The sequence below is a fragment of the Erithacus rubecula genome, assembly GCF_903797595.1.
Source record: "Erithacus rubecula genome assembly, chromosome: 17".
NCBI classification, from domain to species: domain Eukaryota; kingdom Metazoa; phylum Chordata; class Aves; order Passeriformes; family Muscicapidae; genus Erithacus; species Erithacus rubecula.
Genome location: NC_136669.1, coordinates 14532208 through 14558047, shown reverse-complemented (window position 1 = coordinate 14558047; position 25840 = coordinate 14532208). Strand labels below are relative to the sequence as shown.

Genomic DNA, 25840 nt, shown 5'->3' with positions numbered 1-25840 from the left:
TCTGCTCGCTGTCTGGAGACCATTTTTCCATGTTGCAACCTCTCCAAGGTCTACTTCAGAAAATTCAATTCTTACCACTACACTTGAGAAACAATAAAGAGTGTGTGGGAAAGTCAGGCATGCTTCCCTGGCTTGGAGGCACTTTTCATACCAAATATTCTCTTAAGCACTGGCTATTCAGACCTGGGTAAGGGCTGCCAGGTTGCTGAGCCAACTGCTCAACTGCCAGGCAGCTCTCACAGCCAACAAGTCCTCTCTGAAACCTGGTTCTTCAAGCTCCCCTTGTGCTCTTTGGTCCTCTACTCAAAGAGAACCTTACACTAATTCTCAGCATGAAGGTGCTCGAGGCCAGTTTACACCAACCTGTTCTTGTACAAACGTCACACTGAACTTCAAAGAGTGCTTTTCCAGTGCTGGCACCTCTCTTCTCTGCTGGATTTGTTCTTCCTGAGCTTTTAGTTTTTAGTTTAAATAAGCTGTTTCTCTTGCCTCCAGAGGGATTTGCGTCAGCCTTCCTACAGCAGAAGTCTTGAAGTCTGATGATTCCAAGACAGTAGAAAGGAAAGCAAACAGCTGCAGCTAGGAAGCCAGGACAGCACAAGCCTTGAATACATCCTGAAGAGCACAGCTGGAGTACTGCACCAGCTCTGGGGCCTCCAGCAGGAGAGGGATGTGGACATCTTGTAGCAGTCCAGGGGAGGCCATGGAGATGCTCCAAGGGCTGGAGCCTCTCTGCTCTGGAGCCAGGCTGGGAGATCTGGGGGTGCTCACCTGGAGAAGAAAAGGCTCCAGGGACACCTCAGAGCCCCTTCCAGGCTCTAAAGGGGCTCCAGGAGAGCTGGAGAGGGACTGGGGATGAGGGCATGAAATGACAGGACAAGGGGGAATGGCTTCCCACTGGCAGAGGGCAGGGCTGGATGGGATATTGGGAAGGAATTGTTCCCTGGGAGGGTGGGCAGGCCCTGGCACAGGGTGCCCAGAGCAGCTGTGGCTGCCCCTGGATCCCTGGCAGTGTCCAAGGCCAGGGTGGACAGGGCTTGGAGCAGCCTGGGACAGTGGAAGGTATCCCTGCCCATGACAGGGGCTGGAAAGGGATGGGCTTTAAGGTCCCTTCCATCCCAATCCATTCCATAATTCTAAATCAGAGAACTCAGAAGGGTTTCTGTGTTTCTCCACCAAGACCACACAGGTTATGCTGTATTTATGCTAAGGCCATGCCAGAAGAAATCAGCTTCTGCATACTGAAAATAACTGGAGGTGTTGGAAGTCCATTCTTGCAGTCACACAGGTATTTGTTATTCAAAACAAACAGTCCTTTTACTTTGGTTAACCAGAGTATAAATTTAGATACTTTCTTCTTCCATTGAAAGTTGTGATGAGTTATTTAAGAGACACAGTATCTGTATTCCTGTTAATATAGGAATAACACTGGATCAGCACATGGGAGCCAACCACTTGTTGCTGAAAACAATCTGAGTTTTGCTCCAAGCCACCTGAAGACTGTACAAGGACTCCAGTCATTTTCAAGAGGCACCTTCCCTGTGCTCATCTCCTGGGCACTTTCAGAGGGCACGGAGAGACTTCCCTTGGGAATTACCTCTTCTCCTCCTAGGCAGGCTTGCTCTTTAGGGCTGGTTTGCTGCTTTTAAGCGTTGACTGTTTGGGTAGACCAGGATTAAGGCATCACAACAGCACTTTGGAAAAGGCATTTGTTGCAGGAGCAGAAGGCAGGTTTAAGTCAAAAGTGTGAGCTACACTTTGCTGTGCAAGTGAGCTCCATTCCCCAGCATTCAGCAGTGAATTGCTCTCTACAGCTTCCTGAAAGGAGCTGAGAGTCAGATGAGGGTTGGTCTCGTCTCCCAGGTAAGAAGGGACAGGGTGAAAAGAAACAACCTCAAGTTGTGCTAGGGTAGGTTTAGATTTTGGGGTAATTTCTTCACTGAAAGGGTGGTCAGGCATTGGCACAGGCTCTCCAGTGCACTGGTGGAGTCACCATCCCTGGAGATGTTAAAAAGAATCCATAGAATGTGGTGCTGAGAGCCATGGTTTAGCTGGGGCCTTGACAGTGCTGGGTTACTGGTTTGACTCGATGACCTGAGAGAGCTTTTTCAACCCCAGTGATTCCATGATTCTATAAAGCATTCCCATTAGAGGTCCCTGGCTGCTGATGAGGCTCACTGTCTCTCAGACCCAGCCCATAGGAGGAATAGGCCATGAGATGCATGAGGCAAACCTTGCTGATGTTCACATGACAGCTTCTCCAGCAACACTGATAAATACAGCTGAAGAAGGGCAAGAGCTTCACTTTGGGAAAGGAAGATAAAATCAATCCCTTTCAAGTCAATGGGCAGCCAGGTACATGACACCTTCTGGCACCCAAATGTAGAGTCCAGGGAGAACAGGCTGCAGGAATCCCATGGAGGTGCTGTGCCAGTGCCTCACAGCTGCATGCAGGTTCCAGACAGACCTGTGTCTCTCTCCCCATCCAATTTAAATGTTCTCACCACTGCTCATTTCAGCTTTGCCCCGTGCCCAGTTTGCCCTGTAGCAGCAGCAGGTACAAGTTCTGGCATGTGGGCCCAGACTCTGAGGGTGCAGCCCTGCCAAGACACAGCACTTGCTCTGAGGAGCTCCCAGGTCACATCCAGGGGAGTAACCACTGTGCACAGTGGCTGCACACAGGGCTAAAATCTCCCAGGTGCCATTCCTGGACACAGCAGCTGCTGCTTTCTATTTCCAGTTTGATTCAAGCATCTGATACAGCAAGGTCTTAGAAAGAGCCTGAGCAAAGCTGAGTTCTGTGATGACCAGAAGACCACACTGGCCAGCTCGGGTCACTTCTACCTGGTGAGGGAAGCAACGTGGCCTCAAGCCCAGAGGTTCCACGAGGAGGTTGTGGGTTCCTGATCCCTGGAAGTGTTCAAGGCCAGGCTGCATGGAGCTTGGAGCACACTGGTCTAGTGGAGGGTGTCCCTGCACATAGCAGGGGGGTTGGAAGGAGATGAGCCTTAAGGTTCCTTCCAATGCAAACTGTGATTATGTGATTTGGGTTTCAGATTTTTCTAAAATGTAGTAAAGACTGAAAGAAAATGAAATGCAGAAGTTGAAAGAAACTCAGACATGGGACTGAGCATGTGAACAGGAGATCCTGCACTCTCCCACTGCAGAACTCCAATTTGCCTCTGCTTCAAAGGAGCTGCCTCAAAGCATCCAGACCACCAGAGATGTGCACTAACATGAATAAACAGGACACAGGGAGATCTGAAGAGCACATCCCACGTGAGGTGCTCCTATGTCTACAGCACAAGTGAATTTGCTGGAAGTCAGAGGAGAACAACATGGATTTTGCCAGTTAGCAAAGCAAAGGTCAGATACAAGGAGCAAAAAGCCAAGAGTGGTAAAAGCTTGAGTAAAAGTATGTTTCCCAAAGGCTGGGAATCTCCCAGGACACTGGCATGCTCAAGAGGCTGATAAACAGCCTCAGACTCCCAGTGTCTGTCAAGAGAAGGAATTTTCTCCCAAGTTTTCCAACTTGAAAACAATAAGGAAAATAAAGTAACTCATTTAACTTATGTAAGTTTTATCCTGGAGGGACCCAGCCATGTTACTAAAAGGACAACAGCAGAACTGTGAGAAAGCACTATTAAACAGCAATTTTCCAGAGGACCACAAGATTTTTGTGCTTTTGAGGATCTTGATGCTGTTCTGAAGCAGGGCCCAAAGGAGAAACTCAAAATGTAACATTCTGCCTCATGTTTTGAGGAACACACATACTTTATGTTCCAATTGAGCTGCTCTAGTTTCAAGTCTGCCTCAAACACACAAGTAGGAGCCACCCCTATTTTTGGAACTGACTTGAAAGCAACACAGACTGGAAGAACTCCACTGGGAAAGCCAGTGCCATATTTAAATAAATTCTAAAACCCTCAGAAAGTAGGAGCTCCCACACTAAAGCTAAGGCAGATCTAGAGCGAGAATTGCCTCATCCTCTCTAATCCAAACCTCTCAGCCTCCTCTAGAAATTAAAACTGAATATTGTCTGCACAGATCTCTTCTGGAGGAGTTTAGCAAAGTCTGTCATTTACTCCCTTCTCTCCCACCACTTCATAAGAACAGAATCCAGGCAACAAGACAACATTCAGTGTCTCTTGTCATCTACAGAGATCCTTTTGGTGATCAGTGCATTCCCCTTCAGAGCTCTTTACTATGGCAGGAAAGACTTACACAGCCTAAAGGAAAAGCAAATGTGTCCCATCAAAGCCCTGAGAGCAGCACTTACCTGGGCTCCCCTGGAGTAGGATCTGAAAATGGTGCAAAATCTTCCTTGCCCTGAGGTGTCCCTAAAACACAGAAAAGTTACAGCTATGAGATGAGGAGAATTGACTCCCATACTGCACAACTTCTACTAGCCATAAATAAATAAAATAAAAATCAGTGTTGGTCTTGTCAGATCTTTAGGACATGCATAGCACCCAAAGTGCTCTGCATGGTGGGTCCTTCTGGGGAAGAACTGGTGGGTACACCTCTGCCTTTGGGTACAGGTTGTTGCTGTCTTCCTGCTTCCCATGGAGAAGGTACAAGCCCAAACCACTAGGCTGCAGCGCTACCTGAAGATGTGTGAGAGTATGTCATTTTACCTCCCTGGGCAAAGGATTTTCTGCCTAGTTCCCTTCAGTCCACAGGAGTTCAAAGTCAGAGTGAGTCTGCAGAGGTCTCCCACCAGGGAGAAAAGGCAACCTAAATGTGACCATTCACAGGAGGAGAAATTGCCTTGCACTAGGCTTCACTTATTTTTCAAACATATTAACCAAAAATAAAGGGAGTTCTCCTCATACCCAAATCCCTGACAGACCTGGTCTATTCACCCTACAGAAAGCTGAGGAACAGGAGTGGGGCACAGTGTTTCTAGACCATTGTGACAATAAGGGGCTTTTCAGCCACTATCATTAGTCCTGCCTGGACAAGGTGTAATTAAGTTTGACAACATTACCAGCACCTCTCAGTGCCCTTCTGGAACAAGATGCCAGAGCCCAGCACTCTGATTTAACCAGGATATAGTGAAATGTGTCAGGGCTAATCAGAGACACATTATGGTGTTTCTCAAATCTATTCCCTGGGCCAAGATAAAAGACACTGTAATGACCACTGAGAAGGCTAAAGAATCCCTCAGCCCCAGATCTGCAGCTCTAGGAAAAACATACTGACCTCACATGCAGGACATTTTTTCAGATCTAAAGCTTTGTAGGATCCTGGACATCAATCTAACAGCCTGTGCTTACATGTCCTTCTCCCTAGACAATCAAATACTGGGTAAGTATGGTAAAAGATTACACTAAGGCACCATCAATCAGTGTTATCAGCTTTACAGTTTCTATGCTGTCTTCCAGCTCAAGAATTACAGTATAAAAAAATGGTTTCAAGAAGGAAGCACTAAGTTACTACACACTTGGGACTGAAATGTTAAAATAGGCATCTTACAAGAGAGACAAGAATGCAAGTGGCACATAAAAACATAGAGGCTAGAAGAGATAATTTAGCTGCTTCTGTTCATTTTGTAAGAAAAATGAGGACACTCAGCTTCAGAGAGCAGGGGTATAATTAAACCACCAAACTACACACTACTAGAGCCACTGAGGCTGAGAACATGGAGTTCATTTGTACTTAACAATTCAGACATGTTACTAATATTCCTGTTATTTGACTGAGCATCTGTAAGGGGATATTTAACTCCATGTTTTATGACTTGTGTCATTCCCTACCAGAGCTGTGTGAAAACCAGGTAGGGACAAACTACCTATCCTGCCCCTCCCTTCCTTTATTGTTTCATCTCCACAGACTGCTGTGTCAGCTCCTCAGTCCTCAGAGAAAGCTCAGCCAGGACTCCAGCTGTCCCTTTGGTGCTGACAGATAAGGCAGGGGTTACTCCTCCCATGCAGTGCTCTCCCATCTCTGTCCCAGTGTCTGGTCACTCCAGTCAGTCCTGCTCTGCAGAGGTTCACCCTACCCTGACGCTGTGACATCTGTTCACAGCTCATTTTAATTTTCTACTCAAGGCATTGAGAAATACCCAGCTGCTGAGGGACTAAGGGTTTCACCAGTTTTATTCATCTACTTTCCTGCTCTTGTTTATATTTCTCATCCCTGGATTTCAGGAAAATCCAGTATTGTTTCCAAAACAATACCAGTCCCTCAGTTATCAAGAGCTGTGTGGGAACATAAAGCTCTGTTTTAGTTTGGTTGGAAGGGATGTTACACACCAACCAATTCCAGCCTCCTGCCGTGGGCAGGGACACCTTCCACTGTCCCAGGCTGCTCCAGCCCCATCCAGCCTGGCCCTGGGCACTGCCAGGGATCCAGGGGCAGCCACAGCTGCTCTGGGCACCCTGTGCCAGGGCCTGCCCACCCTCCCAGGGAACAATTCCTTCCCAATATCCCATCCAGCCCTGCCCTCTGCCAGTGGGAGCCATTCCCTGTGTCCTGTCCCTCCATCCCTTGTCCCCAGTCCCTCTCCAGCTCTCCTGGAGCCCCTTTATGCCCTGGAAGGGGCTCTGAGGTGTCCCTGGAGCCTTCTCTTCTCCAAGTGAGCACCCCCAGCTCTCCCAGCCTGGCTCCAGGGCAGAGAGGCTCCAGCCCTTGGAGCACCTTCATGGCCTCCTCTGAACTTGTTCTAACACAGCCACAACTTTCTTGTGCCAGGAGCTCTGGATAACAGAACTGCAGAGTAATGGTGAAAACAGTCAGTTATGACAATGACTGAATTTGGACTATTCCAGTAAAGAGCAGCATGGTGTTTCTGCTACTTGACTGACAGAAAGGAATCTTGTTTGCCAGAGTAACTTTCTGGTAAGAACAGCCAGGAAGTCCCACCACACACCTAGGGATGGCCCACGCTCTCCACATCCTGATACAGTGTCCCCCCCCAGCCCCATGTCCCTACTCACCTGGCCTGAGATCCCAGGGTTTGGGTTATAAAGGCTCAGAAACACTCACCAGAGTTCCAGCTTGACCCTTCTTCCATCCAACAAGATAGTAGTGGTCTTGTAGTCAATTCCTGAAAGAAAAACAATGAAAACACCTGAGAACATCTTCAGAGATGCACAAGAACCTTGCTCTGCCCACATGGAGCTCTCATTTCATGTTTCCTAAAGGGCTGTTTTCTCCCCTTTGCTCTGCTGCCTCTTTGAGGAGGGCCTCAGAGACCTGACAGGAGAGATTTCTGCTCCATGGCAAAGACTGCTCTCGTGGAGCTCTATCCCTCCTCCCTGAAAACACCACTAACCCCTACATCACTTCTGACTTCTTCATTGTGGTTTTAAACCAATGAAGAACTTGAGCTGTAGGAGAGGTTGGATGGGGCTTGAAGCAACCTAGCAAGGTATCCCTGACCATGGCACAGGGGATGGAACAAGGTGGGCTTTAGGGTTCCTTCTAACCCAAGTCACTCCATGATTCTCTGAGATTCAGTGATCTGTAGCATTGTCCCATATGGCACTGAAAATTTTGATTTTTAGGGGGTAAGCCAGAGACAGAGACAATTTAGATTCACCTCTGCTACATCAGCCTGCAGTGCCAGCATCTCTCAAACTCTACTGCAGCCACAGGACATTTTGGGAGATGTTACAGGAAGGCTGTCCAAAGATTGCTGTCTCTTCTTCTAAGCAGCTCTGGGATATGGATGACAGAGGGCCAGGTAAGGCAGGACACACTCCCCCCTTGTGAAGGGCTGAGGGGCAGCACAGACATCTGCTTTTGCTTTTCATAGAGCTCACAACTCACACAAGGGGCATCCACTACCTTCACATACACAATAAATCTGTTAAAATTGGGAGCCTGTCTCACAATCAGACTGAGAAGTTTTAAAAAAAAACCAACTCCCCTTGCAAGCAACAGGCCCAAGCCACACTGAACACAGCACTGCCTGCAGCCCCAGGCACAGGGCAAGAGGCACAACTGCACCTCCCACCTCCTTCCCAAAGCCAAGGGGCAGCAGGAGCCCAGGAAAAGCAGCTTCTTGGCTCTTGTTAATAAGCTTCCAGTGTACTGAAGTTGCATAAATAAAACATAGAGCACCATTACTGCACACCCACTGAAGTATCAACTAATTTACAACCTTTTAATAAAGCAGAGTCACTTCACTCTAATTACATCAACTTTAGTTACTCTTCTTGCCAACAGATATCAAACTTTGAATCTCTATTAAAACACCACACTGTTGTGTTATGACCTGCATTTCCCTTTTCCTGCAAGGAGAACTCTGCACTGACAACCAAACAGACAAGTTTGTCAATAAAGCAAATGGATTTTTCTGAGTCACCCACAGGAGTTCCCTGTTCATAAAAAACAAATTAGATTTCAGCCTTCATAGGATGCTATAAAAAGCAATAAAGATAATTATCTTAAATTCTAACTATTTCCAGTGCTGTATCACAGAAAATAGGCAGTTCACATTTAATCTTCCTCCAGAGACAAGTGAATGATCTGTATTTATTTCCAGGCAGATATAGATCTCCCTCATGCCCAGGATGGCAGGGAGTAGTGGGAGTAAGGCTGCTGTGCTATGAGAAGGAAGCATGCAGACATCTTCCCCTGCCAGTTCCTGAACCAGGATCTGACAGGCTGTTAGGGAAGGGGCTAAATAAGCCAATTGCTCTGTTTCAGATGCAAAATTCCCAGAGACTCTGCCCCCTCCTTGGGCACAAGAGCTCCTGACAGCAGCCAGTCCAAACCACCCTCAGTGCCAGCAGTGCATGGGGGGAGCAGTCGCATGAAAACACCACGGAGGGGGGACAGGGACAGTGTCCAGGGCAGGGAGGCCACATACTTCCAAAAATACCACTGCTGAGCTGAAATAAATTGCCTGACTACAACTTTTAAAAGTGAGAGAGGTTCAGCTTAACTGGGAAGAGAAGAAAACTTGTTAATGGAAATGTCAAATACACAGATGCCTCCACTGTGCTCCTCGCCCACTAACTGCCCAGCCTACATCCCCAGAGGAACATGGGTTCCCTGCCCTCAAAACTCATGACTTAGTCACCAGAGAAATGCTTTAAATAGTCTCTGCTCATCTGAATCTACAGCACATACTTCAATCCAGAGGGACACCAATCTTTGGGTGTTTCATACACGGGCCCAAGGAGGTCACGCACCCTCCAGGTAAAAGCTGGCTGGTATCTGGTAATAAGCTGCACTTTTTAACTTGCAAACACCCAAACTGAGACTAGGCTGAATTTACAAAAGGTTTTGGGGAAAACTCTGCCCAAGCTCATTAATAAAAAGCCTGCACAGCTGCAATATTTTGTAGAAAATTTCAGCTTTCGTTTTCCATAAGCACTCAGTGCATCAGGACAGTTCAAAGGCCCCCTGGTTCTGGTGTGCTGTTTTAGCTGGGTAGCACTGAGGAGCTGCACTCACAAGCACAGCTCACTGGTGCCACAAAACCTGCATCAATTAGAGATGCCCTCCAGATCATGGGACTTGCCAAGGTGGTGAACACTTTATATTTCAGTCCAGTAACACACAACCGTGTCCTGAGCTGCAGCCCAAGGCACTCCCCCATTTACAGCTCACAGAGAAACTCAGCAGCTGAGCTCTCTTCCCCAGGCCCAGCCTACAGCTCAAGCTCAGCCTTGGCTCTCCCCTTGTCCCAGGTATCTGGGGACAGAGGGTCACAGCAGCCACTAGATGCCACCTCTGCACTGAGGCTGCTGGCAGTGCATGGCCACGGCCACACCAGGGCTGCCCCTCCATCTTTACATTTCAGGCAGCTCAGACACAAGTTGAGGGAAGTTTTTAGAACTTCCTTTCTGCAGGTGACAGGGTTTCCCCTACCTGAGCACCACCCCTGCTTGCAGCCAAGCTTGGCTCATCTGGGGACAGACACTGCCCTGCCCTGCCAGGGAGGGGCCAGCCCCAGCAGCGGGATGCTCCCGCAGCACACACAGCTCAGAGAAGCCGCCCTGCCCTGCCCGGCCCCGCGGCAGCAACGCTGGGGGAAAAGAAAACACTCCTGTTTGAAGCTCATTTTATATCAACTGATCTCCTTCTGGACCGATATTACCGTGATGCAACAAAGCCAATGAGGCTCAGAGAACAAGTCTGGGCTGTTCTCTCGCATTTAGGATTCATGTTGACTCCCGTGTTATTTTTGCAGCCCTGCTTTAGACTCCTGCTTACACTGATGCCATCCCAGCCACATTGCTGGAGCACAGAGCCGACCTGGCACAGGGCACTGTGCAGAGGGATCTGCTGTACCCAGCCTGATGCTGAACACCCGACTCTCCTCCTTGGAACTGGGTCTCATGCAAGGCTCCAGGGAATTCCACACCTTTTTTTCTTTCCTTTGTCAGTCGCTATAAGGAAAACCTAAGAAAGCAAGTCATTTTCCCATGGGAATCCACGGGATGTGTTAAAGGAAACTCTGATCTCTTCCAAATTACTCATGCCCAACACAACACACATAGCATCAGGATCATGTGAAAACTCCACACCCAACCTGAGCTTACTTAAAGCTTTCACCCAAAAGATGACTCTTGATGTGAATAGGGAAAGTTAAACCCTTCCAAGAGAAATGGCAACTTTTTCCCAGCACTTGATACTACTTTGTATCAGGCTGTTTCCTTTTCCCCTGGGAATTCATGGCTTGGACATAGGTATATGCCCACTTTGCCAAACCTCTGCCCTGCATCTGCATGAGCAGGAAAACCATAAAGGAGGAGGCAGCAGCCAAGCAGGTCCATGGATGTGGAAGTCACACAGGAAAAGGGAGAAACATAAGGAAGATTGTGCATTTCATGTTCTCCCTTTAAAAAGTTTGATCTCTCAGGAAAATTGTTTTAAATAGCTCAAGCAAACAAAGCTCTATAAATATTTACTACTGAAACACGGTGGCCTCTGGGTTTTGTGTGGGTCTTTGTTTCAGAGAAAAGAAGACAAGTTTGCAGTTGCAGACTCACCAGGCGACTCTGCCCTAACGCCTGGGTGGGGGCCAGAAGAACACCTCCCCTTAAAAAGGCAGGTTTGAGCAAAACCTAAGAGCAGCACGTGCCTCTTTCCTCCTTTAGCTTTCCAAGGTGATTTCAGCTCCCGGGGTAATGCCAGAGCCAACACCACATTTTCAGTTAATGGTCCAAATCAAGTGTCCTCCTCCAGGGATGCTCTAATGATTCAACTAACAATTCCTGTACCTACACAGACATCACAAAGGTATAACCAGGACTTGCTCCATGACAGGGATGAAGGGCTCATCCCACATTAACCAACCCATCAGCAGTTTTTCTTGAGACCTTCCCCAAAAGCTACCAGCACCATCTTCAATTTGCATCTGCAGTGTCTCTAAGAAGAACATAATTTATTCACAAATCTGGGGCAGAAGACATTCCAGGTAACGCTCAAAAATCTTTTTCCAAAGGAGAAAAAAAAAACAACTTAAAAGCAGTAAAAATAAATCAATGTACTCAAGTGAAACACTGATACCGTTTTAAGACGAGCTTGCCTTCCTTCTGAGAGAAACTCCTCGTCACTTGCAGTCATTTCCAGTTTACATGAGTCAGATTGGCCAAAGATACTTTTGCCACCTCGTTTCTTACACAAATGTTTCTGCTTATGGAAGCTCAGAATCGACCTCACTGTTAGTTCACCCACAAAAAAAAAAAAAACAAAACGAAAAAACAAAACAATGCACATTATTTTAACTTCATTAAAACTTAGTTCCCCCAGCTTACAGACATGTGCTATATAATGCAACCTCAGCTTTTTTCCTCCTTTTAAAAATTAAATTTGGTTTCATTTATTTATAATTCAAAAGAAGATAATCAACCTGCTTGCAAAGTGATACAAAAGGTCAACAGGCAAAATTGGAGGTGTACAGTGATGATGAACCAAGGCCAAGCCTTACTCAATGCATCATATAAATAAGAAATAAGATAAACTGAGTGGACTTTTGTTACCTGACTAATGCTGCAATTCAGTGGATTGTTCCTTTATCTACAGACATAATTACATCAGAGTGGCTGCATTCTGCAACTCTGATGGCATCTGAGCACTCAGAGGAGGGCTGAGAGTGAGCTGTGCCTGATCTGTTGCAGCCCTACAGAAATGCTCTGCTCAACTGGGAAATTTACGACCGGCTCAGAAGCCACCAGAAACACTCACCACAGTGAGTGTGACACAGTGCCTCACCCAGCCAGCCTGGTGATAGACTTTGATTTGTGACTGTCATTAGTGCAGCTGAAGCCACCACACCACAAATGTCTATCTGAAAATGTTGGATTTTCCCCCAAACACCTGCAGCCTCCTCTGTTTGCTCACAGGCCATCAGCTCTGCTGAGTGCAGAAGGTCTAGGGTACTTAAAAGTTCTCCCTAAAGGTTTGTAGGTTTAGTGCCACACTGATCACTGGCTGCTGGGAAGAGGGGAGAGCACAGGGCTGGAATGAAAACATAGAGAATACACATCAAATATTTAACTTGCTGAGATTTCACAGTGAACTTGAGTAACCAGCTGTGAAGGGCTGGTTGTGCTGTGTGGCACCAGAGAGGAGCCTTGGGAGAAAGGGATGCAGAGCTGTGAGAGCAAGGAGCTGACACAGCCAAAGACATGCCACGATTATAAAAGAGGCCATCACCAAGAGTATCCAGCCAGGAATTTGTAACCAGTGTTGTGACAATCCTTCCTGACTACACAGCGAAGGATCAAAGCCACAATCACCCCGTGTGCAGCTGGGCTTAGCATGTTCTCACTGCCACAAAGGTAGATAAGCACCTAGGAACACTTTAGGTGGGTCAGTGGACTGCAAATGCTTTATTGTGTGTTTGCAAAAGGAAAACACTAAGGATGAATCTGTTGTGAAGCTTCTCAGGAGCAAGGACTCCAGGAGCTGACACTAAGCGGAGATGGGTAAATTTGGTTTGAAACCTTATCAACAGTTTAGACAATGCTGTGGATGCCAAGAACACCACAAACATTTTTGTGAGAACACAAACTATACATGAGAGCCCTGTCCCTTCTGGCCAGGTTCTCCATGAGGATCTGGCCCCTCCCCTGAGTCCTCTTGCAGGGCTGGCAGAACCTGGCTGGGTGTCACTCAGGCTACCCATCCGACACCTTTGGGGACATACCAGCATGTTTTCTGTCAAAAAACTAGCTGTCATCTTACTGGTGGGTATGCAAGACACAAGCTGCTGAAAGGTTCCTCCCTCTCCCTCCAAAGGGCCTGTGCCACCCTTCCTGCTGGACTAAAAAAGGAAAAAACAATCTGTGCTGCACACGGTGCAGAGGCTGCCCCTCTGCCTGTGGTGGAACTGGAGCCCTTCTGAGCTCTAAGTCCAGCCTTAGGCCATTAGTGCAGAAATTAATTTATCCCAAATGCCAGCAACACCTGAGCAGCATCCAAAGGTGACTTGTTTATTCTACCAAGGCCCTGGGTGTCACAGATGTTACCAGATCTTTCCAAGATGTTACCAGTCCTTTCCTAAGAAGATCCATGCCCTTCCAAGTCATGACTGATGTGGCTGGGGCACAGAAAGCCTTGTCCCTGAGTGTGCAGGCACCACCTGGAGATGCCCAGGTCCTCCTGTTGGGGGGAGAGCAGCCAGTGGCCAGACACCCACATCCCTGCTGAGTATGAAGAAAAGGCAGAAGCAGCAATATGCAGCTAAGCACCATCCTCAACAAGCCCAAGAGAACAAAGGAAGGAGGAGAAGTGCTGGGGGGGTCGAAAAATTGAGGCCAAAAGCTGAGCATAATAGCTCCAGGTCTGCTGGCAGACCAGCTACAGAATAAGAACATCACTCCCAGTCTTCAGCATGCAAAAACCTCACCCCAAAATCGAGGCAAAGCCCCCAGATCACCTCCACAGCAAGCCACACTCACACCTGGGGCTCACAGCAGGAATCTGGACAGCATGGACATTGGCAGAGGAGCTTGAGCAGCCCTGAACTGACACCCTCTGGTGAGGTTATTTCAGGGTGAAGCAGCCCCCCAGGTGTCACCCACAGGCAGTTTCCAGCAGAGCCTCTCCAGTGCCCAGCTTTGGGGGTGCACTGGGAGCACAACACAAGGTGAGGCTTGGAGCCACAGAGCTACTGCAGAGCAGCTCCACAGCACATTCCTGCCACACAGCCAGGGCCACACAAACTCACCAGCTTCTCCACAGGCTCTCCCTCACACCAAAGTGGGCACTCACCTCCTGGGACTCATTTTCTAGCAGAACCATATTCCACCAGACAACAGTGACTACACCCCAACACCATGTTCATGCTCACTGCAACCTCTCATCACACCCCACATCCTGCACATTTTTGTTTAAGAACTGCTTATGATGGGGATGGTCATGAAATGTCACCTATAGTGACTTAGGCCAGTGACCAAGTTGCTCCAAGAGCACGGCACAAAGCCAGTATACATTGTAAACGTGGTTTAAAATTATTTTGTCTTATTTGTTTTATTTTGGGCTTTTGTTGGTTTGGGGTTTTTTTACAAGCCTGCACCAGCCCGTGAGTAAAAGGGCAGAATTCACCTCTCAGAATTGGTTGGTTGTGGGCAAAAGCTGATAGAGGAAGACTTGTTGCTTCACTTCTAGTCAAACAAGGAAGACGGGCATGGAAATCACAGGTGGCCAGGAGCTGCTGAAAGCATGTTCAGAGCAAACAGGTTTAACCAAATGTACAAATCCAACACCAAAACCCACTCCCAGGCAGAAGGCAGCTGCTGGGGCCAGCACCCAGGTTATGCACACACCCACAGATGCAGGGTTAATATCCTCTCATTTCATGAACACTTTAAAAACAAGACACATCTGTAAGAAGATAGTACAGGTGCATTATCTTGCACCCCAGCTCCTACTATGCGCTTAGAGGAGTAGTTACAGTCTCTGCCATTTGTAAGTGATACTAAATCGTTCAGAAAAAATGTGCTATGAGGCCATCAACATAACAGATGAAAAAAGAGAATTCCAGCTATTCAAATAACAGCTGATGAAGTCACCCAACCTTAAAAAGTGTGTACAGCAGCACATTAACAGCAGCAATTTAACTAGTCAGCTCAGAGCTGTGAGCCACGGGAAAAATCCGTTCCAAACAACACATGAGCTCATCCCTTTGAGTCATGCATTCAATTACCTACTCTTTAGAGAGAGAAACAAATTATCATCACCAACAACAGGGGTCAACCAAACGCACGTGGATTCATCCCAGATCCCTGCCTTTCAGCGTCAAAGCTTACCTCACAGTATCACTATTCTGTTTTGAGCAGAATGATAGAAGTTCCCCAACAGCATCACTGCAGAACAGCCCAGCTCCTGCCTGCAAAGCTGGGACTGAAGGTCAGCAAGCACGTGATTTTACCCCTGTGATCCTGTCCAGCACTATAGGTGAGCTTCGGGAACAGGATCAAGAGGTCTCAGTTGCCACTGGGCATGGAGGAGACCAGCACAGCTCCTCCCCTGCTCCTGCCTTCATCCCCTCCTGCTCACGGCAGCTCACACACAATCCACTCTCGCTGCTGGGAGGCAAGCAGAGCTTCCCATTATTTCGGTGTGCGGGAGATGAGAGGGAGCTGCTTTGGGCAGGAGGGAGCCCTGTGAGCTCTGCCAGCCCCGGGGAGCTGCTGCGGCGCTTGGCAGCTCTGTGAGAAATCCAGCGAGCTGCTAAGCACCTCGTACTGACACACACTGAAACACAGAGAGAGAACAAACGCCTTTCAATTATCTCTAGTTACCCAGATTTGTAGATTTGCTGAAAAACATGCTCCATCTCGCCTCATTTCAACTGAGAGGGATTTCCATTTAGCCTGGAAGCCTTTCACAGGAAGTCTGCTCACATCAGTTCCCAGGCATCTTCACCTCCAGCTCAGGGGGCCTGTGGGTGGGGATCTGGCAAATAACTGCTTGTTTGGTTTTGTAACCAGACAAAAGGAAAACACTGATTTGGAGACCTCTAAGAAGCCCGGATTTGCAGATTTCATTTGTCCATGGGCTGCCCAAGCCCAGCAGCATTTCAGCAGCTATATGGTTCTCACACAGAGGAACTCTGTTCTGGGCACACTTAAGGGGGACAATTGCATCAGAAAATGGCATTTGAAGCCAGGAGCAAATCTGTTCCTAAAGCTCCAACAATTTCAGCAGACACCCGGGAAATCCCAGAAACAGTCCAAAGTCAGTCCAGAATCAGGGATGTGAAGTGGATTTGTGCTTTAGAAGAAAATCAAGAATGATTTTATGCACAGAAGTGACAACAAACAAAAGAGTTTCTTCATGCTTTGCAGTTCAGATCTCCATAAAAATTACACAGCTGCACACAGAAACAAAGGCAGATTGTGAGGGAAATCAGAGGGCACCATAACAGTCTGCATTGTTGCTGGATGACCATACAAACATCAAGATATGCTTGGAGACCAAAAAAAAATCCCTAACACCCAAAAAAATCCAAGCATTTGTCCAAAATACTTTGAATATCCTACCCCTCCACAGTTACATTTCTGTGGACACTGTGCAGGGAAATACTGCTCTGCAGCATCAGAGCACAGCATCCCCACACCATGCCTGGGCAGCCTGTGGTGCCTGCCAGCCTCAGGTGCACATCTGCCCAGGGATCCTGCAGAGGCTGCCTTTGATCCCTGGGATCCCCATCCACACCCCACCTGGCATCTCCAGGTTTTGCCAGCAACAAAACAGCATCTCCAGACAGATGTTCCACACCCAAACACCCAGAGAGAGCTGCAGCTCTTCAGCTGGGTGTAGACAGGTTAAGCAGACACTTGCAGAGTTCCCAGAACAGCTACAGAGATTCCACTCCCCAGGAACTTCTCTGGCTCCTAAATGTGGTCTTGCTGCACCAACCACAAGCCCTATGGCAGGGAAGGGCTGCTCCATGCTGGAAGCACCAGGATGGCTGCAAACACTGGTTTCACCTTTCCATGTGCTGTTTCCAACAACAACAAATCTCCAGGGACCTCCAGGTCCTGGCAGGTGTGCTCATTCCTCCCTCCTCGTCCTTGAAGGATGGGCTGGCCCTGTTGGCACAGCAAGCACCTCACTACACATCTGTACAAACTCTGCTGCCTCACAGCACCTCTCACCAGCCTGAAGCCAGGTTTTCAAAGCCCAAATTGGAGCCTCCCAGGTCCCCTCCTGACCTACAGGACAAAGATCTCACTCCAGCTACCCCAGCAGCCTCTCTGGAGCACTTTTGCTGCCACCAGGGAAAAGCCAGCATTTGACATTTTTTAAATAGAAGAAAGTATTGAATTTCAGCCTTTTAATACAGATGAGCCCTACAAGAACAAAATGTATCTCAACCCACAGAGGTGTCCACAGCAAACACATTTGCTTGCAGGGTGAGTAGCACAGGTAAAGCCCTCAGATAAGATCCATCATACAGAGTTTCATCTCCTTGTGCCATAGCACAGGCCTGCAGTTTCCTGGATGTATTTTATCACCAAGTTACTCAGGCAGTTTGACAATAACAACTACTGGGACAAGAGAGGATTTAAGATTAAATAAACGATGGGCAAAATGGGGTGAGGGGGATTTTCTTTGTCCATTGTTTGGTTGGGGTTTTTTCCATCTAGGTGTGTCTCCAGTCCACTCAGCCTCCACTCCAGAACCATGGGTGGAAGGCCTGTTACAGCTGGTACCAAAGGAAACAAGACAGGGTCATTTCTGTGCCCAGGGCAGAGCAGGGAGCAGGGGCAGTCACCTGCACAGAGAGGCAAATGGTGGAGTAAAACCCCCAAATGAGCCCAAGAACCCAGCAGTTGGGCTGGAAACAAGTTAAAATCCCTAAAAAGAAAATATTTTTAAAAACTCTGCATTTTATTTAAAAGGTTACCCCAAAGATTCTCAGAACCTTCTGTTAAACTGCCATTTAAGCCCAGCCTTTCAGTGTCCCCTGTCTGCCTGTCTCCTCCTTAACCATAGTTTAAGCAGCAAATATGTTTGAATTGCACGAGGACTTTTGTCCCAGTTCAATGCCTGATACTGCACAGAACATACAGGACATTAAGAATTTCAAGTATTACATTTATAGGAGAACAGGTGCCAAAGCTTTTAAATGATCTAACAATATCTAGATTGGCTGATGGAAATGAAACAAAGATGAAGGAGAAAAGAGGAAGAAAATCTAAAAAGCTGTGGCTATGTAAAAATACTTTCAGCAAATAGAAGCTCTGTAGGAGCAAACAATCTCTGAGGAACAAACAATCTCCGAGCTATGTTGCAACCTCACTATTTACTACAACTTTTGCAGAAGGAAACAGGCTCTTTCATGGAGGTTTCTTGCCTTGAGCCACCACCCTCTAAGCCCCAGGGTAATTTTCTTTCAGGTGAGTCTCACCTTACCAGCAAAGCCTTTAGCAAAACAAAGCTGAAGGTTTTCACATTGGAGCTTCCTTCCTCCTGCATTACCTGCAATCACACAGGAATTGATATGACATAATGCTCCTGTAGAGCTCGAGCTGGAGTGCCAGGGGACAGTGAGGGCAAAGGGAAAGCAAGCCAGATTTTAACCAGCAAGATTATAAAACCATAGCTCAAAGCCTCAGCTCAGAGCATAGCTATTCTCAAGTGCAATGGAAAGATGCTATGCTCTTCTGAGAGAGCAAGGCTGCAGAGGAAAACATGCCAGGGAACAGCTGGAAACAAAAGCTGAAGGAGGAGATGAATTTCCATTGTTTTTCCATGCAGTTTAAATACTGAACCAACCAAAAACCCCCACACCAGGAGAGGTGTGGAATCTGGAGAGAGCAAAACCTGCCTACTTTTTACAAACGAAAAACACAGAGAAACTTTAAATCCCAGTTATTAGAAGAACATTCCACCCATTTCAGCTTTGTACTGCTCAGCTCACATCACCTTTGTGCACTCAGGGCTCTGGAACACATTAACAGCCATAAAAGCACAGCTTTTATAGAGGGATTAGAGGTGGTGAAACTCTGCAGTGCCATCCAGAACTTTGCAGAGTAGGTCCCCAGCGTTATAAAACCCAAAACGCCCCACAACCCTCCTCAAAAATCCTGCACACATAACAACCTACACTGTTGTGTGCCTCTAATCCTGACTAGAGAGAGACACCAAACCTGCCAGGCACTCAGTTTGGGGGTTGGGTTTTGGCTTGATGGGGATTTTTTTGTTTGTTGGCTTTGTTTTGGAATATAAGTTTAAACTGCAGCTGGTTAGTCCCACAACAAGCAGAGCTGTAGGTTCAGCACTGGATGTTTGGAACTATTCTTCACTCAAAGGTTATGTAGTAAACACTGGAGAAATAAGAGATGCTGGAGCTGTTTCTGAGTTGCCTGCTCTGATGAGATCAGCTTTGCATCTCTGATGACAGGGAAGTGAACATCCCTGAAGGACACTGATGCAAGTGCTGGCAGACAGCAGGAATTGCTGCAACAACCACTCTGCACTCTGCAAGGCATCCAAAGAGGTTTCCAGGAGCACGGCCAGCACAGTCCAGCTCAAACATTTCCTGCACATCACTTGTGCAGCCACTACAGGAACGTGATGGCTGGGATGCACTTGGAACACTTGGCCTCAATCCTCCTTGCAACAGAGTGCTAAAGCCTCAAACTGAAACATTATTCCAAACATTATTCCAAAGAATACAATCCTGCCAGAAAACAAAGAGCAGTTTCCACTGGTGTGCAGCAGCTGAAGCAGCGAGGCAGCCCGACCAGCTCGTGTCACCATCAACAGGGACAGTGCTGCTCCAGCAGAGCATGTGGGACTGGGCAAGGTGAGGAGGAGGAGGAGGCAGCAAAGCAGCACCAGAACCAAGGCTTCCCTCCCTGCTGATGCCAAATAGAGTCCTGACAGCACAGCAGCACCAGGATGAGCACTCAACTGCCATCTGAAACCTGAGCTAAACACCTATAGCTCTCATGTCTATGCCCTGAAGGTGCCACTACATCAGTGCTGGCCCTGTGTGAGGTTTTACTGTACAGGGGCTCTCCCAGCAATTCTTGTCTGCTCAGGAGGGTGAGGCAGTATGGAGAGGTCCTGTGCTTACACGAGTTCAAGTTTAGAGCAGAGCTGCTCAGCTACACACATTTTAAGGCTGTGAAAAGTGAACCAGTGCAGCAGGACCTGCAGCCAAACAAGCAGCCCCATGGAGGCTGCAGATCAGAAGCAGGAGACAATCTTCATGGTCATTCTTGGACTGGAAAACATCCCTTCACATGCCCTCCACAGCAGCAAGGAGGATGACACAGTGTCTCTGCACTCCCTGCCTGTACATGCCACTGTGGGACACATTATCTCCTGGCCATGGAATCGCCAGGGGAGTTTCTGGTTGCAGAGCAGTGCCTGAGGGGTCACAGGACATTCTGGGAGAGGAACTGTTGTAAAGGAAGACTTGAAAGAGACATCTTGGGGATCTCCAGATTCAGACAGCTGCACAGAAATAACCAGAGGGAAAAGACAACCAAAGCTGTAGATCACTCAAATGAACAATCTGGTAATTAAGAGCAGTCCCCAGGCAAACAGTGGCAGTTGGAGGGGACTGACCACTTCTGAGGGCTGGGCAGTGTCTTCAGCTGCTTCTCCTGTTCCTCCTGCCCAGGAAGCTGCACTGCCCCAGCCCTTGCTCCTGGCATGGAGCCCCAACCCTGATGGGCTTGCTGCTGCTGCTGCCCAGGAGCTGAATTCCTGCACTTCTGCTATGGGGGAAAAGCTCTTGGGAAAGATGCAGTTTTCACCTGAACCATAAAACCTGGCAGCAGCTATTGCATTGAGCATTTTGGGTGCCTTTTCCCTGCCATTGCCTGGGGTCTGCATAGCAGTGGGATACAGAGCATGTAAGGATGGTGCTTGAATAAAGGTACTAAAATGCAGCCAAGGGACAGGCTGCTGCTGGGGCTCACTGCATTAGAACTGGTGTCGGCACCAACTCTGTGCAGGGCAGGGCCCTCATTTCAGCTTTTGTGTGCTCATTGCAAGATCAGAGTGAGGACATTGGCTGCATCCTCATCACTTTCTTAATACAAGCTGAGGACAGGAAAAATAAAAATAAAATCCACCCCCTTCCCAGTCAAAGCCATCTGCTCCAAAACACACTCTACTCTCTCCCTAACACACATTGCTGCTTTCCTGTGGGAATAGCAGCAGGTGAGGGGGAAGGCAGCTGCAGAAAAAGCCCTCCAACATGTGAGGAGGGAGCACATCACCCTCAGCAGCCCTGGCCCTGCTCTGGGGCACCAGCACTGTCCCATAGGCAGCACCAGTCCTCATGCCTGCTGAGCACTGCCCTGACTCAGCCAGGGCTCCTGCAAGCCAACAAACCTGCTGGGTGAGATCATTTCAGCACATGAATAACCAGCTACTCCAGAGTGGATGTGTGACACCATGGTGACAAAGCCACGGGTCCCTCAGGTGAGGAGCAGCCTCGTGCCCCTAACGCGCAGCACGCACACCGCCCCTGCTCTCATGTGCAGCTCCACCACATCTCATGTCCCAAACCACCCTCTGAGCACAGACAATTCTGTCCTGATGCAGTACTTGGGGATGGATGGGGACAGAACCCAAGTGAGCTGTTTAAAGACCAAAGTGATCTGTGTAGGGGACTCATATCCACAAGTAAAGCACAGTTTCACTCCAAGCCTGGTGTAACCCCCTGCCATGAGCCACGGGGGCCAGAGCAGCCCCTCCCTGCATTGGGGAGAAGGAGTCAGCACTGACAGCAGAGGGCATTCAGGAAAAATGCAGCATTTTTGGTTCCCAGGTGAGATCCTCCAGCTGTCCAGAACAGCAGTGAGGCTCTAAGAACAGCATCCTGCCACCACAACTACAGATTTGGGAAAGGGAGGGTGAAAGCTGGGAAGAAAGACAACACTGGAAGCCCAGAAGAGCATTAATGTTCTCCCTGTCAAAACAATAGTAGGAAGGCTTAATTCAGGGTCTTCTGTGGATGGCCAAGAAAAAGCAAAAGCTAAGTCAAATTCAGTTACAATATCCAGCCACAGCACAAAAGCAACACTCCTTGTTCTTCACAGGGACTGTGCTTGGCTGATGCTCCTGGAGACTGATACACTCCATAGCTCCAGCATCAGCCTAGTAAGGAACACACAAGTGACAGCTGGACCTCAAATTCATCTTCAAATGCCACCCTTATGTCACTAAAAGTTCCATACTCAGTGCAGCAATGGTCAGGGCATCACTCACATCTCCTGCACCAGGAGTAACAACCACCTCTGCTCCCACAGAGCAGGTTTATTTTGCCAGCAATTTAAAGAAAGGACATTGCTGAGGCCACGCTATGCACCACCGGAACTGCAGGGGCTAATTTAAGATGTGCCCGATTTAGAATGAGGTGCCAAACTCCAGGGCTGTGCTGAGAAGTGACACTTCTGTTCAGGGACCCTTAAAAAGGATGGACAGAAGCACCTACAGTGCTGTGTGACAGACACAGCTCTCACTGCATCCAAGGCTCTCAGATACTGGACAGAGGCAGGCAGAGGTTGCTTACAGCACCTAAAAGCCAACAGAAAAAGGGCTTCTCATCTCACAATTGTGTGCTAATCAAACACCCAGATGCCCACAGAGTAGAGAGGAATTCCTCAATCCCTTTTCTAATAGGCTGGGTAACAGCAGCTAAAATACAGACCTACATTTACAGAGCTTCTTTTCTAAGGGTGTGCCTTCCCCAAGCTGGAAAGACAATCCATTCCACGCTGCATCACAAAACCTGGCTGCTTACAATTGTTTCCACACAACAGAGCAAAAGCAGCAGACCCCAGCCAGACAGAGAAGGCTAATGCTCTCTCCCCTCCCTGCCAAAGTCAGGGACCTGAGCTCCACATGAGATGTCCCCACCACAAGAGCAGCCCAAAGCACACACCAGCACAGGCAAGTTGTGCTTTCTGCACTGACCAAAACACTGACAGATGATACAACACCCATTTTAAAACTGGAATGAGAGATCTGGGAGGGGATGAGGACAAGCACAACGTGCTTCCAAGCAGATTTACAAACAGAACCTCCACATATCATTCTGGCATTGCTGTTTTGGGATGGCATTAGGTATGTGTCAAAGAGGATGCCAGGCTTGAGCTGTTCCCAAAATCCAAGAGGCTTTGCTCAGGGGAAGGTCTGTGTCAGGGCAGGGGAGCAGCATGGCCTGTCAGCACGTCCCAGCTGTGCCAGAGACACAGGGAGTTCCACTGCCAAGGCTGTCAGCAGCATCAGCAGGATCAAATTCACTTGGATATCAAAGCCACTCCAGCTGATTATCCTAAAGGTGCATCGCTTCCCAGAATCAACAGAAGCAGAGGCTATCAGAGCATATATTACTGTGAAACAACAGTATGTGACCTAATTCTCTAATTGGGAATGGGCTCAATTGCCCACAGAGGACAAGGGAAGGTTCTGAAATTATTCACTGAGATCTCTTTTTCCAACAAAAAGATGCTGGTATTTAGCTGGTAATGAACAGAACAGTGGGCTCTGAGACAAAAGGTCTGTAGTCATGGCCAAAATCCCTGTTCTTTGGGACCAAAGACCCTATGTAACTCACTCCTTATTCCTCCTCTGTCTGCTTCAGACCCACGTCAATCAGGAGACAATTCCAATGTAACACTTCACTTAAAACAGCCACCCCGTTACACTCTGCATAGTAAACACGAACCCCACGGAGCAGTTCCACAGCTCCCAGGTGAGGCAGGTTCTCCAGAAACACAAACTCTCTTCAGGGAAGCTCTAAAGCACCCACCACCTCCTCGAAGGCAAACCACACCAGCCCAGTCAGACACCCCAGGAGATGAACGAAACCAACGCCTTCTCCTTCCTGAAGCGCTGCTCCCAGTTCAGGCAGCTCCACTTCTGAGTCACCAGCTCCCCGTGGAGCTCCGTGGAGCAGGTGTGCACTGGCATCAGCTCCTGGAGAGCTGGTGGGGCTCCAGGGGCCGAGTGTGGTTGGAGCCACACTGCTCTGCATGCTCCGAATTTGGCCAGTGCACAGCACCAAAAAGCTCCCGATTCCCAAAAGGTTCCTGATACAGACTGAACTCGTCACCACCTGCTCCTGCCTTGGGCCACAGCGATGATGCAGGGTCTGAGCCCTTGGGGATGTTATTGTGCACGGAGCAGGGGGAAGGATGACAGATTGAAACCCACAGCAGGACCCGCACCCCGCCAGGCCGTGCTACACTGTAACTGCAGGAAATGCACCGCGCTGCTCCTTGCCTCTTAATTACGGGCTTGTGATATCGTACTTAATGGTCTGTCATGGGCTCCATTAGGAACCTGGATGCTGGCAGGAGGTAGATCAGTCAACCCGGCCGCTCCCGGCACAGTCACCGAGCCAGAGCGGCTCCGGGCTGGGAATCAGGCTCCAGTTCTTTTGTTACAGCCCCTGTTTCCTCTGGGAACGGCTCGGTGCTTGTGGCAGCCGGGAACAGGGAGGGCAGGCTTGCCCTGAAAGCGGGACCGCTTGGGAAGGGTCCGGCTGCGCATCCAGCGATTACATCAGACACCAGCCCCTCTGCCCACATTCTCCTCCAGATTCGGGGAGATTTTCGAGGAGCTGAGGAGGCCTCTGAGCTGCCTGCCACGCGCTGCGCTCCCGGTTAATGAAAAAAAAAAAAAAAAAAAAAAACCAAAAAAACAAAGGAAAAAGCAAAACAACCCCTCCCTGCCCGCCAGCTCGGCGCTGGGGTACGGCCCTCGGGAGTCCCCGCGGGATGCGGGTGACAGCAATGGCGGGGGGAGGTGACAGCGATGGGGGTGTGACAGCGATGGGGGTCCTGCGGTCCGGGCTCCCCCAGCCCCCCTTACCGTTGCTGTAGGCGTAGGGGGACTCGGAGGCGCCGTCCTGCAGGCTCTCCAGGATCTCCCCCTTCCCCACGTCGCTGTCGCCCACCAGCAGGAACTTGAGCAGGTAATCGTAGCTCTTCACCGGGCTGCCCTGGGTGCCCATCCTGCCTCTCATCGGCGGGGCGGCCCGGCCCGCATCCTCCGCCCGCCAGCCTCGGGCTGTGGCCTCTGCCCCGCCGCCGCTCACCGCCGGCCGCGCATCTTCCGCCGGGGCCGCGCTGGGACCTACGGCGGACAAGGAGGAGGAGGAGGAGGTGGAGGGGCGGAGGAAGGGCCCGGCCCGGCCCGGCCCCGCAGCGCCCCCGCCGCTGACACGGCCCCGCTCCGCCCTCCCACTCGCACAAAGCGCCACCGCCCCACCGGACCCCGAGCCCGCCCCGCCCCGCCGGGCCGCCACACCGCTCCGGGTCAGCCCCGGCTCCGGGCCCGCCACCCACCTCAGCCGAGCCGGGCCGCCCCCGCCTCACGGAGCCGCCGCGTCCGCCCGAGCCCAGGCGGCGCCTCGGCCCCGCTCTCGCCGCTCCCATAGGCTGAGCCGTGCGTCAATCGAAAACGGTTCAGCCTCCTCCACAAATCCGCTGCTCCCATAGGCTCAGTCACACGTCAATCAGGAGCGCCCGCCCCGACGCGCCCCTCAGAGCGCGGGGCCGGGCCAGCGGATGGCTGGGCGGCTGCGGACTACAGCTCCCGGCGTGCCTTGCGGAGAGCGGGGCATGATGGGATAGCGAGTCGGGCGGGGGGAGCAGCCGGTACCGGGGGACCGGGACTGGGGAACATCCGTGTGTGCGGAGCACTCAGGTGTCAACCAGGAAAGGGCGGCATCCGGCTGTGAGCTGAGCATCCATGTGGGAGGGCATCCAGGTGTGTGGGGCATCCAAGAAGAGGCGGCACCCAGGATTTGGAGGCATCCATGCGTGAGAAGTGTCCAGCTGGGTAGGTAGGTGGGAGGGAGGGCGGGCATACAGGTGTCCTCCTCCAGAAAGAGGGGCACCCACAATTTGGGGGCATCCAGGTGGGTGAGCATCCATTTATGGCAGGC

At 49.6% G+C, this 25840-nt stretch overlaps 1 protein-coding gene across 2 annotated transcripts in view; it reads right to left on the bottom strand.

The window, feature by feature from the left end:
* Positions 1-25341, bottom strand: part of RAB40C (RAB40C, member RAS oncogene family) — a 36527-nt gene extending 11186 nt beyond the window's left edge. Inside the window, exons 1-4 of one of the 2 annotated variants that reach the window (XM_079321136.1) lie at positions 25239-25341; positions 24763-25026; positions 6991-7051; positions 4280-4340 (exon numbers count right to left, since the gene is read on the bottom strand). In XM_079321136.1, the coding sequence (XP_079177262.1) occupies positions 4280-4340; positions 6991-7051; positions 24763-24916 (276 nt within the window). In that variant the 5' untranslated portion in view covers positions 24917-25026; positions 25239-25341. Of the gene's footprint in view, positions 1-4279; positions 4341-6990; positions 7052-24762; positions 25148-25238 lie in introns of those variants that run through there. The other variant, XM_079321137.1, reaches the window with a different exon arrangement.
* Positions 25342-25840: the final 499 nt, after the last annotated feature.